The sequence below is a fragment of the Haemorhous mexicanus genome, chromosome 29 (assembly GCF_027477595.1).
Source record: "Haemorhous mexicanus isolate bHaeMex1 chromosome 29, bHaeMex1.pri, whole genome shotgun sequence".
NCBI lineage: Eukaryota > Metazoa > Chordata > Aves > Passeriformes > Fringillidae > Haemorhous > Haemorhous mexicanus.
The window spans coordinates 1,422,173-1,435,268 of record NC_082369.1 but is presented as its reverse complement, the minus strand read 5'-3'; the positions used below and the strand labels follow the sequence as shown (position 1 = coordinate 1,435,268).

At 49.9% G+C, this 13,096-nt stretch overlaps 2 protein-coding genes and 1 long non-coding RNA gene across 3 annotated transcripts; all 3 read left to right on the top strand.

Annotated features, from left to right (window-relative positions):
• Positions 1 to 3,623: 3,623 nt before the first annotated feature.
• Positions 3,624 to 7,007, top strand: NDUFA11 (NADH:ubiquinone oxidoreductase subunit A11). The gene is made up of 4 exons (XM_059869930.1): positions 3,624 to 3,783; positions 3,869 to 3,961; positions 5,822 to 5,944; positions 6,803 to 7,007. The coding sequence occupies exons 1-4, from the start codon at positions 3,702 to 3,704 to the stop codon at positions 6,913 to 6,915; spliced, it is 411 nt and encodes a 136-aa protein (XP_059725913.1). The 5' UTR covers positions 3,624 to 3,701; the 3' UTR covers positions 6,916 to 7,007.
• Positions 3,968 to 4,745, top strand: LOC132339591 (uncharacterized). Its single transcript, XR_009489690.1, has 2 exons — positions 3,968 to 4,170; positions 4,393 to 4,745. It is a non-coding gene; the product is annotated as an uncharacterized LOC132339591 (long non-coding RNA).
• Positions 7,008 to 8,168: 1,161 nt separating the features above from the next.
• On the top strand, positions 8,169 to 13,096 carry KLHL33 (kelch like family member 33). The gene is made up of 4 exons (XM_059869929.1): positions 8,169 to 9,894; positions 10,122 to 11,055; positions 11,478 to 11,648; positions 12,219 to 13,096. Exons 1-4 carry the CDS (start codon positions 9,372 to 9,374, stop codon positions 12,793 to 12,795), a joined length of 2,205 nt encoding a protein of 734 aa, XP_059725912.1. The 5' UTR covers positions 8,169 to 9,371; the 3' UTR covers positions 12,796 to 13,096.

Sequence of the window (13,096 nt, the reverse complement as noted above, 5' to 3'; positions counted from 1 at the left end):
AAGTTTTGTCAATCAACTCCTTCTTCACTGTCCAGTGGTGGAGATCATTTTCTTATATCTTGATTGGAGGTCAGGTACTCCCATAGTGTGAAAAACACCAATCACTTGTTTTAAAATTTTAAAAGTTTAATAGTAATAAAATGGTTATAAAAATAATAATAACAATTAAAGCAATAAGAATTTGGACAATCAGAGTTAGGACAATAAAAAAGCAAAGAGTTACAGATGTTTGGATGCTTCCTGGGTATTAAGCTCCCAAAAAGCATAACCACTAACAAAGGATTAACCCTTAAAACCAATAGCCTGTTGCATATTCATATATCTCATACATGATGCAAACATTCCTTTCAAACTAGGGATTTTTCTGTTTATTGTCAACTTCCCCTCCCTTCATCTTGTAAATCATAGTTTGGCTCCTCAGAGTCTGGAAGGAGGTGGGAGGAGTCTGGTTTTTCTTAATAAGGAGGCAATAATTCTTTTAGAATTTTGGTGTCTTGTTATCTCTGTGTGAAGAATTTCCTGATTATCTTATCCATTCCTTGAGCTAGTTACAAAAAGTATCTTACATCGCATAGTTTCTATTTTAATATTATGTTATAGCCTAAAACTATATTTACACACTGATGCATTGTTCACAGGGGTCTTAGGATGAGGGAAGAGACGAGAAAGTTGACTCCATGTTCAGAAGGCTTGGTTTATTATTTTATGATATGTAATATATTAAAACTATACTAAAAGAATAGAAGAAAGGATTTCATCAGAAGGCTAAGCTAAGAATAGAAAAGGAATGAATAACAAAGGCTTGTCTCTGACCGAGACTGTCTGGACACGTGGACTGTGATTGGCCATTAATTAGAAACAACTGCATGAGACCAATCACAGATCCACCTATTGCATTCCACAGCAGCAGATAAGAATTGTTTGCATTTTGTTCTTGAGGCCTCTCAGCTTCTCAGGAGGGAAAAATCCTAAGGAAAGGATTTTTCATAGAACATGTCGGTGACAACACACTACTTAACAAGGGTTAATACAGTACTACAAAATTAATACAACATAACTTTCCAACATAACACATATAGTATTCCTTTTAATATTTGAGAAGAGCCAATCCTACAATATACATTTTTCACAAATAGTAGGAAGCTGACCCTCCCAAATGTCCCAACTACCCAGGCCATTCTGTGATAACAACGCAAGGGGGGAGAAACATAACTATACATCTACAAAACTTCTCTTAACATATACATCATATTTGCTTTTTAGTTGTGAGAGTCAACCATCACATTACTCATCTATAACACAGTTATCTGCAGCTTGTAGTATGATGGGAACCCCCTCTCCCTGTTTAAGGGAATGAATATTCTGTATCAGCAAATTTATTTATCAGTAGTAAAACCATTTGGAACCAAGTTAGTGTTTTAGGAGTAATGTTACATTAACCATGCATTGCTTTCCCTGGAACTTGCCTGTTTATAGTAAGGTAACTGTTCTCTCTTATTGTAGCTCTCTTAACAGCATTGACTGCCTGGGAAGGGTCTGCAGCCCAAGGATATGTATCTGCTGAATAAACCACTACCAGCAGTGTGCAGCAGGTGAGCTGTAGTCTATCCACGAGGCAAGTGGAGAGCTGTAGACAGCAGTGTGCTAAGTCTTGCAGCTACAGGCATTGTACCTGCTGCAAAGCAGGAGATATGTGAATTTTCTGTCCCACCTCCCTTGTCAGTGGAAGACACATTACTAATCTGCTGCATGAGATATGGTCTCAGAAGACCTTTTAACAGTTGCTTGGATCCCAGAAAACTATTTGTTACTTAATGGTACAGAGTCTTGCCCTGTGCAAGATTCAGTGGCTTCTGTATGGTTTTTATTGGGGAGAGAACATTTGCAGCATGTGAAACATGCTGCAAATGTTCTCTCCCCAATAAAAACATGCCCTGCAGGCGTTTTCCCTGTTCTGATGTCTGGAAGGGTCACACAGCCCTTTATGTGGTGTGCTTAGGAAGAGCTTTGGAGAAAGGGTAAAGCTGTTCTAAAAAATGCGTCCTTTATTAAAGAACCAGTTAGTGCTTGATGGTGGCATTGGTTCTGTGTGTAATAACAGCCAGCTCTCCGGCATGCAGAGGAAGCAGTGCCCAAGCCAAGGGTCAGTGGAAGGGCCTGTGTTGTGAATGCACTCCACACCCACTCCTGCTGACCCTGAGACTGGAACAGAGGTGGTTTGCCTGCTGCGTTGTGAGTGCACCCCAGCACATCTCCAGTGTGATACAGCACAGTGCAGCTACCAAACCCTGGCCATGCCCCTACTCCTTTTCCTGCTGCCGGGCTCATGAAGCCCCGACTTCACTGCCAGCAGGATAGAGCACTACAAAAAATTCCTTTGGATAATTAAGCAGTAGCATCCACTCCAGCTGTTTTGAGCTCCCTTCGGAAAGAGATGCTGTGGGGGACTCAGCATACTGGAAAATGCAGAAATCAAGTATTTAATATGCTTTTCACATACAGGGAAAAGAGGGAGAGTGGTGAGAAAGCTTGATACAACAAGGATACAGTTGTAGACTTCACTCAGATCTTGGACTAATTTCAAGAGTCGGGAAAACAACTGCAACAGCTTTGCTTAGAGGCATGTCACTGACAGAGGAGATGCATGCTAATGTCTTTACAAACTCATTCTATGGGTTTGGGTATTAACGTCTTTGAAATGGGTCTTAAAGTGTCTACTAACTTCAAGCAGGTTTGTTATCAAGCCCAGATAGCCCAATTCCTGAAACAGACAAGCGGGGGACAAGCCTGAACTTCAGAACTTTGGGGTAAAATCACAGGTTCAAGGGAGAATATGTGGTAAGGAGGTTCAGGAAGACTCTACCTTCCTAGTACCTCAGCCAATGGGAAAAAGGAAGAGGGCAACGTGGGGCCAGGAATTTGTCATAAAAGGAAGCTGTGTCCTCTGAAACCTCGAGAGAAAAAACGCCATGGACGTGTGTCCCAGTGGATTCTCACCTTTATTCAAATAAAATTGCAGGACTCCTCAGTCTCCTTTATGGACATTGGCTTTTCATTGCGTGATTTTCCATACATCACCAAGAAGGCACAGTAGAGAGTTGTCTTTTTATTAGTGTACGATGAACAACTAGAAAATTAATATATACAGCATCTCTATAACCTGTGTCAAAGCATCTTTATTATTTCAGAAGGAAATAGGAACCATACAGCAGTATAGACACAGACAGAGAATTAAATCAGAATCATTGAAAATTCCTTAAAAATATTTCAAGCTCCAGTAAGTAAGAGTTGTAGACCCTACCAAAACCAAAACCGAACCACAAACAAAAAACAACCCCTGACCCACAAAAATGCAAAACACCCACAATAAAACAAAACCACACTGATCTCCCCATCCCGCAAGCAGCCAACAAAGACAAACGGTAGAGTCACAGCGCCGGGATTAGGCAAACAGACCGGGAGCCGCGGGTGGGGCACCCGGGAGCACGAGGCAGAAACCCCTTAGACCAGTGACGCCGCGGGTGCGCTCGGGCAGCGGCTGGCGCGGAGCGCACAGTCCCGGTCCGGGCGGGGTCCCGGCTCGCCGCGGGGCGGGACGGGGCGGGGCCGCCGCACTCGACACGCGCGAGGCGGGACGATCTCATCGCGGGGCGGGGCCGCGCCGTCCTCTCGAGCGATAGCTCGGTCGTGCCCTTGCCGCCATGGCGGGCTACTGGGACGGGCCCGAGGGCGAGCAGTGCCCGCAGCGCACCTGGCTCGCCACGCGCGTGGGCGCGGCTGCGGGTGGGCACCGGGGGAAGGGAGGCGCACGGGGGGGCGGCCAGTCGGGGCCTGGGCCCGGGCAGTGACGCGCAGTGCTGTATTGCAGGCCTGGTCGGGGCGGCGTATCGCATCATCCTGCTGCGGCCCGGTTCGGCTCTGGCCGCACTGCAGACGGCGGCGGCGGACAGTGTCACGATGGGTAAGGGCCGGGCCCCTCAGCACTGGAACTGTAGGGTGGAACTCCGCAGGGACGCCAGTCTCGCCTTTGTCCGGTGTGGCTGCCCCCTCACTTTTGCCCTTGCCTCTGCCCCTGCACGGTTTCGGTGGTTCTCTCTTCCACCGGTCTTGGGTCGTTGTTTAGCCAAGAGACAGAGCAGTGAAATGGAAAGACATATCCTTGATTTGCAGGTGAGGTAACATATTTTTTGCAATCTACAGTAAAAGGGTACGTTGTGGTTTTTTGTATTTCTAGAATGCTCTGTGGGCAACAACATAGTATAAGCAAATTTAGGTTTTTGCTTAATATATTTAGGCATTGTGTTTAATAAAGTGCATTTGCTCAAGAACAATGCAATATTTTTGGTGGCAAAAGGAAAATAAACCTGAAGTTTTCCCCGTCATGTTCTATAGATAAGGAGAAACTATGCAGTTGTCTTGAATTGTCTTTGGAAGAGAAAGCGGATGCTGAAGAGAGGAGCAGGAAGCTGAAGGAGCTGCATGGTTGAAACTCATTCTGTCCCTTGTCAAGTGCAGTTTTCTTCTTAGCAGACTTTTGCTTTTCAGTCTAATTCAATGGTTTGTGCCACCTCTGCCTCTCCCCAAGTGCTGGTGCTCTGAGATGGGGCACAGTCAGTCCAGGTTTGCGTTTTTGCTTAATTTGACTCTAAACCAGGATTTGGCATCTCCTCTAATGAGCTGAGGTTGTTATGAAGGCACTGGATCATGTAATCAACTGAGATTTCAATAAATCCCTTAATCCTAAACAGGCGTATTGGGTCCTCTTACTAGTTTCATACCTGAGGAAGAGTTTGTCCTGGCTGCTGTTCAGGAGCCACACCTCATGGCCTCAAGCTGTACATTTTGCCTAAAGATGCCTTGGTCCAAAGCAGGGAGAGCAGGAAAGTTGAAATGCAGTCCTAGGTCTGGGGGTTTTGTTTCTGCAGTGCTCTTTTCAGTTGATTTTGGCATCAGCATAATTCATTTTTTGCATAGATTTGTAACAGGAGCTGCTGGTTTTATATAGGGATTGAAAATTTTTAACCTGGACATTTTTGTTGTTCCCAAGAAAGATGAATTGAAATCTGCAGATGCTGCGTGGTAGGCAGGTTCATGTTTCATGATCAATAGTTTGTATTAGTTACAAACCCAGCTTTTCTTGACACAGCTCTTTGCCAAAGCTTGCAATTATATCAGTGTAGGGTCTAATAGGACAAAGTGTGTAATTCAGTGGACAGGGTGCTTCTACTTTGCAGTTTCTTAGTTCAATTCAAAATTTTTCATTTCAAAGTCAGTTTACAAACAAGAATAATTTACAAACTCAATTCATTTTCCTGCTATCCGGTAATCATTGTGAGCCCCACGCAGGCAGAGGAGGAAAGTGCCAGGACTAGCAGTATATAGGGAGAGCAGAGCCCTTGGGGTTACTCTGTCTGGTGCTGTGAGGTGGCTTCACAGGGATTTGAGGGCAGAGTCCAGGCAAAGCTGGGGAGGTGGCTGCACAGACACCACTGCTCCTCTCCACTACCCCAACTGTCAGGGGTGCCCCATGCCTTGTCGGGAAGGGCTGTTAGGTGATACCCTGTCAGCATGCGGTGCTATTTGGTGGCAGTGGGTATGGGGTGCTCTGAGGCTCCAGCTCACAGTGGTGCAGGGGGAGCAACCCAGGGAAGCTGGGAGGGACTCAGTGAATGTTGAGTCTCGCTGTAGCAGCTGGGATACGATGTCCCTGGGAAATGGGAAACGGATCTTCATTTGTAGTCACTGTGAATATTGAAGTCATGCTCAGTGTGAATTCTCTGGTCCTTGAGGATTTTGGTTTTGTGTTTTTACTTCTTTACAGCTACACTGGGAGCTGTGTTTGGCTTAAGTACTTGTCTCAGTGCCCAAGTCCGGGAAGAACCAGAGGATCCTTTGAACTATTTCATAGGCGGCTGTGCAGCAGGAGCTGTCTTGGGAGTGAGAGGTAACTGTGGACAATGCCTGCATTGAAGTGTGCCCTTTCTGGTTTTAGAAACTTTTCAGTTGGGGAAAAATGTTAAAGAATGTTGATGTCAGGCTTCTTTGGTAATGATTCATCTTAGCCTCTGTTCATACCAGTTTCATTGGCATTGTGTGGGCCTGCTAAAATAAATATGGCTGCGGGAGGGAAGGATACCAAACGGGACGTCAAGTGATATACAGAATGAAAGGAGAGCTCACTCAGTACTGCCAGTTGGAGTTACCTTAAAATTGCAGTTATACCTTAAAATTGCAGGATGGGAAAAATATAGTTGTGGAAATCCATGTTTTCTTGGCAACAAGTGTGATTTATTTTAGACAGCAAGTACAATGTAGTATCTGCCTTGTGAATTCGTTGCATAGTCTGAGGGACAAGCTGTGTCCTGCTGCTGTTGCTCCTGTAGCCCTTTGTAAGGCTTAAACAACTCCTGCAGATACTGACACAACTCTGTTTTCTGCAGACATTCATCCTCGAACCTAAAGAAGTGAGGGAATTATTTTGAAGTTGTAATAATCTTTACTTATCCTAGTTGCTGAGCTGATGAGATTTCAAAGCAGTGATTGTTATTTTTGTCACTCAAATGAGCCAGTTAAGGTTGCCCACTTAAGGGGATTGTCCAGTGGATTACTGAAATTGCTATTTCGAATTGCCAGCCATAAGCATGAGAACTCAATTTTATAAAAAGGTCACTTTTCCAATTCCTCTGGCCAGACAATGTTGCTGATGGTCAAAGGAGTTATGAAAAAATGGCAGTCTATCAAGATCTATTGCAAAGGACTTGCACCTTAATGGATCTTTTCTGGTTTGATGTGTTTTCTTCAGCTCACAGTTACCTCACTGGCACCACAGCATGTCTGGGGTTCGGAATCACTGCAGCTCTCATGAAGATCGGTAACAAGGAGGGCTGGAGGCTGACAGGACCTCCCAAGCTGTAAATCACCTTTCTCCCTGTGAGCTGGCTTCCAAACACTGTATGTACTTAGGATGTCATGTAATAAAGATTTGGTCCAATCAGCAATTGCCACAACATGGTGGTGTCATGCGGCTGTTTCCTGGCATTTGGGCTGAGGTGCAGAAAGCTGGAGCTGCTGAACAGGAAGCAGCATGTTCTGGTTGTGTGATTTCTGTGCACAAGTTACTTTGCCTCCATGTCTCAATATTGTGTGCTCAAGTGTGAGCTCTACGCTGTAGCTTCAGTGAGATTCTTGTAGTTGAGTGGGCCCTGTGGGGCTTCTTGACAAGGTGTGGGATTACACTGCACTGAGCCCATCGGTGGGGGTCTTCAGAGCCATAGCTTCTGAAGAAGTGCTTGGCTCTGAGCTGAAGATAGGGAAGGTGGGGTAGGGAAGAAGTCGTGGGTTGCTCACAATGTCTTTGGGAGCCTGGGGTCTTTCTCCAAAAAGCATTTCAGGAGGTCTAGAGCTAAGTGCTTAAGGGTTGAAAGTGAGGAATATTTGAGGCTGGAAGGGACCCCTGAATGCCAGCTGAGAACTGGATCAGGTTGCTTATAGCTATATCTGGTTGACTTTTCTATGAACAAACAAGTGTGTCCTGCAAACCCACTACAGAGATGGAGAGCGTGGAGGCACAGGATGCACAAAGAAAGGTGAGACCTAGATCATTTTGCCTGGTGAAATGGTCAAGATTTGACGTGACAGCACTTTTTCACTACTTAGTGGCTACAGAAAATGGAGGCTCAGGTGTGCACGGAAGGATGGGAAATAACAAGGTAGGGAAATTCTGAGTAGATAGAAAAAAAAAAATTCACAAGCAGGATAGGTAAGTGCCAAAAAATGGACTTGTTTGTCCAAGAGGATGTGAGAACATTTTTGGGGACACAGAATTCAACTGGACATGTGGGAGCAGTGTGGTACAGAGATGGGACATCAGGGGATGGGTGCATGAGTTACAGAGGCTATGTGGGCATGGGAGATGCAGGTGCGTGGGAGAGGGGAACATGGGGTCCGCGGGGAGGGGACAAGAGGAGATTGGAGCACCAGAGGACAGCAGAGGGAGGGATGGTGATACCGTGACACAGTCACAGCCATGGCAGACTGTGTTCCTCTTGTATGTGCTCTGTGTGGGCTGCTGGGGTCCTGGGTGTTTGTGGGGTGCTCCTGGGGGCACTTGAGGCTGAGCCAAGGGGCTGGTATCCTGGAGCTGAGACCCCCCCCCCCCCAGCTCTTTGGGAGTCAGTAGCACAGCACAGCTCTCAGGAGCACAGCAAGTGGTGGTGGACCTATCTACCCCCGATGGAGGTGGGGGAGTAGGCAATTGTCTGTTTCCTACCTGAGGGTTTGGGAGGGGGCTCTGTTTCACCCTGTGCTCTGGAGAAGATCAAGGTTTAGAGAGGGGCCTGAGGGGCCAGGGATCCCCAGCAGTGGCATGGGGTTTACAGAGCTCCTATCAGCTTCAGCTGGCCCTACTGCCTGTCCTCAGAGAATTCAGTGACCACTGTCCCAGCCTGGGGACTCTGTGGTCTTGGACCTCCCTCTGCCTGAGCCTCTCCCAGCTCCTGTCTGGGGCCACGTGTTCTGTCCAGTCTATAATTACCCAGGCACATTCCTAGAGGGTCACAGAAGTTCTGCAGAGCAGCAGCAGCAGACGGTAAGGGGGACATATGCACAGCACAGCATAACAGGCCACATTCTGTGCAGGGGCATGGGATACAGCAAGCGCTTCATGGGGCTGCAGTGCATGGCCTGAGCGAGGACAAGCAACACCGTAGGGGCAAGGGGTGGCAGTAATATGATGATAGTCAGCACATTTCTACAGTATGCAGTGCAGGGGAGCATGACATGTAACATTGCAGACAACTAACAGGGTAACGCATCACAATGTGTGACAGGCAGTGTGACACATGACACGCAGTGCACAGCAGGCACTGCCACACACCAAGCAGGTGTGTCAGGCGCTTCACTGGGGGTCAGCGGCTTGGTTGCGTGTTGGACCATCAGTAGTTTCAGCTATGGGGCAATGGCTGAGGAAGGGCGTAGTTGGGTGTACTATAGGACTGAAGGTCTGAGTGGTGACAGTGGCCTGAGCTATGTGGGGCAGCAGCACTGGCTGTGGGTCAGTAGCTTCATGCTAAGGGTTCAGAGATGAGGCAGGTGAGATCAGGCTCAGCTATGGGGTAGTGAAAGTGGCTGTTGTTCTCACATACAGAGCTGCAGTTTTGCCAAGAAGCGTCACATTCAGTAATGGAACAGTAGCAGAGCATGGTGGCCCTGGCAGTGGGGTGGAGGCTTTGGTGGTGGATCCAGTGGCTTTGCCATGTGGCAGTGCCAGTAGCAAGACCCATGTCCCCAGCCTGTACTCCTACCATGGGCCGGAGGCTCCAGCTGTGGAGACAGCTTCCTGACACTGTGCTCCGTGTGTTTCCACAGGCAAGATGTGGGTTGCAGAAGGGCCGGCCCCAGACCAGTGGAACCTGCGGGATGGGGCTCATGCTGGACACTTCCTGGCTGTGGCTGACCATCTCCGCACCACAGGACAGCTGGTGGATGTGGCCGTGGGCCCAGAGGGTGACATGGCCCATGCTGTGGTCCTGGCCTCCATCAGCTCCTTCTTCCACCGTTTCCTGGAGGGCAGGACCAGACAACTCTGCCAAGATCCTCTCCCCCATGTCCCCCTGCCACCTGGGGCCACACTGTGGGGCTGGCGGGCTGTGCTCACCTTTGCCTATGGGGGAATTGTGCCCCATGGCCAGGTGAAAGAGGTGGAGGAGGCTGCCCAGGCCCTGGGTGCCCCCCGGTTGGTGGCTGCCTGTGCCCTGCGTCTGGAGATTGACCATCAGGAAGAAGGTCCTAAGCCCCTGGAGGAGCAGTGGGAGACACTAAGAGCCATGGAGCAGCTCCATGCCAATGGTGTGGGCTGTGACCTCCAGCTCCAGGCAGGGAACGAGGTCATCCCAGGTGGGCAGGAAGTGGGGGTCCCTATGAGGGGTTGAGGAGTGGGACAGGGTGTTCTGGGACAGCCAAGTCCTCTGGTGGGGATCAGGCTCCAGAGGTGCCCGCAGGGCTGTTCCCTTTGGCAGAGCTAGGACTTTAATGGGCATGGGACCAGGACACCTGAGTTTTGGGGGCTGCACACTGCAGAGGTTCCCCTGCTGCTTCCCACCATTATTCCTCCTTCCTCCTAGTTCAGCGACTGGCCTTGAGCTGCTCCTGTGACTTCTTCCGGGCCCTTTTCACCTGCCCCATGCGAGAAGCCACCCATGACCCTGTCGACCCACTGGTCACGGGGCTGTCCCCAGCCGAGCTACGTCTCCTCCTCTCCTTTGCCTACACAGGAGCTGTAGCAGGGCCATGGCCCATGGTCTTGGAGGCAGCTGAGACCTCCCTGCGCTACCAGGCCTGGGGGCTCCTCAGTCTCTGCCTGGATGTTTTCACCCATGGCCTGACCCCGGAAACTGTCCCTGATGTGCTGGCCTTTGCTGTGGCCTATGGGTTGGATGAGGTGGTCCATGTAGCAGAGAACTACATCTTGGCCACCTTTCCCTGTGTGGTGGTTACACCAGCCTTCCTGGATCTTCCTGCACACCTTCTCATCCGCCTCCTCCGCTCTGATGGTCTCAACGTCCTCCATGAACTGGAAGCCTTGGAAGCAGCATCTCGGTGGCTTATGGCCAATGGAGATGGCCAGGAGGATCTAGCCAAAGAGATCCTGTCATCTGTTCGCTTTGCCCTCATGTCCACCCTGGAGCTGAAGAAGGTCCCATCTGTGACTGCAGGGGTAGCTGACCCAAAGGTCCTTCGTGAGCTCATGGTAGCAAGTTTCACCCCCATGGCCCAGCTGCCGTGCCGGGTACGTTCCTTGCAAGAGGTATTGGTGGTTTGTGGCGGAGACAAAGTAAAGGGCAACCTGACTGCTCGGAAGCCCAGCAGGCGCCTCTGGTTTGCAGACCGCTACCTCAGTGCTGTGGGGCTGGTGAAGCAGGTTGAGTGGCGGGCACTGGGACACTTTCCTGATGGCCCACGCTTCCGTCATGCTGTAACTGTGGTGGGCAACAACCTCTACGTCCTGGGTGGAAAGCACTACTACGGGGCCCATGACACCTTAGCCAGTGTCTACAGGTGAGAGCTACAGAGGAGTTGGAGTTGGCATGTGGCACCCAGACATTGTGGGACGTATTGCTAGAGCTAGAGTTAGAGCTGCCCCGTGGATCCAAGACATTGTGGCATTGCAGCTGGTCAAGTAGCCCCAAGACATCCTGGGAAGGGTTGGTTGTAGGACTCAGAGGTGCCCTCCTACTCTGGGCTGTTACAGGGTTTTTGGGAGTAGGAGAGGGAGGCTTCTATCTGGAGATGCCCCAGGACATTATGGGTTTGATATTGACCAGAAGGAGGGGATATTCCCATGCAAGGTGACCATGTGACCCCAAGGTATTATGGGACTGGCAAGTTGTAGGTGGGTTGTTGCCCTCAGTGGTGCCAACATCAGCTCATGGTGTTGTAGGTAACAGGTAGTCTCTTGCCCCTTTGCCTTTCAAACCCAGGTACCAGCCAATGGATGATTCCTGGGAGCGTCTGGCCAGTATGACATGTGGACGGAGCTACTTTGCTGCTGTGGCACTTGGTAATTTCATCTATGCCCTGGGGGGCAGCTCAGGGGAGCTCTACTGCACAGATACTGTGGAGTGCTATGACCTGGCCAATGACACCTGGAGGTGAGGCTGCTGCTCCAGACAATGCCTAGTTTTCCTTTTCTCTCAAAGCCCCTTGTCTTGGCCATGGTGCCCACTGAGTGCTTTGTGTCACTAAGCCTCCACTGGAGAATGGACCTGCAGTGGTATTTGAGAGAGGTCTACTGGGTGTTGAACAGCCATGTCCCTTGGGGACTCGGTGTCGGCCAGTGTTGTTTAGCGGGTGACAAATGAGTTTTTGGCCAGCAGTGTGTTCATTGCAGGTCTTGTTGGCCATCTGCCAATGAGAAAATTAGTTTGATTCCTCTCATAGGCATAATGTTCATAGGGTGATTGCCAGTGTTGTCCATTAATGGAGCCCACTGTGGTTGACCAATGGTGTGGCGACTACGAAGTGTTGAACGGTGATTGCCCCATCTGCAGGGCATCCGTTCTGTGTCAGCTGATGTGCAGTGGGGCTCATTGGGTGTTGGCAAGTGTTGCCTGCTGAGTGGTCAATGAAGCCATGGCTCATCAGGGAACCCCTAGATAATCAGTCGCTGCAGGACAGCCCTGCTTAACCTGTCCTTCATCTCTCCCTCTCTCCCTGCCCAGGAGGTGCCAGCCCCTGCCAATGGCTCTGTGTGGGCATGCGGCGTGTGCCCTGGATGGTGAGCTCTACGTGTCGGGTGGGTGTGATGAAGCATACCAGTGTCAGGCATCCTTGCTCCGCTATGTCCCAGGTGCACCTGTCACATTCCTGGCCCCCATGAATGGCCACCGAGCTGGCCATGTCATGGAGGAGGCAGGTGGGCAGCTCTATGTGGCCGGAGGCCTGTGTCAGCGGGCTGGGCAGACTGGCTACAGGGACCAGCTGACCTTTGAGGTCTATAGCCCCAAGCAGAACATCTGGGTCCTCCTTAGCCCTCTCCCCCGTGCCCATGTAGTTGGGGGTGCAGCTGTGCTGGGAGGGGAGCTGCTTGTACTGGGAGGGTACAGTCATGAGACCTACCAGGACACACACTTGATCCACGCCTACCAGCCAGGTACCCGTCGCTGGATCACCCGAGGCACCTTGCCCCATGCCTATACTGACCTACAAGCCTGTGTTCTCACTGTACCCCCTGCCTTGCGTGCCCCCAGCTGCCTTAAGGATCCCTTGAGATCAACTGAAACTCTCAATAATGCTTAGGATATACTCTCTGCACCCCATGGGCTACGCAGGTAGCATCCATGGGTACCTCTAAGGGACAAAAGTGTTCAGATCCCTCTCCTAGAGTGGGTTCCTGCTGTGGTTTCCAGCAACCCTTCACCCTCAGGATACATGACCTAGACTGTTGTGAACCTGTGGAACATGGAGCCAAAGCTTTCACACATGTAGCCCTCTGCCTCCAGGAATACTTAATCCCCTTGTCTGAGCTTTTCACTGGGAGCTAGGAATCCCTCAATTTCCCCCCACACCTGGGTTGAATAAAAGTGCTTCCTGAACTGTC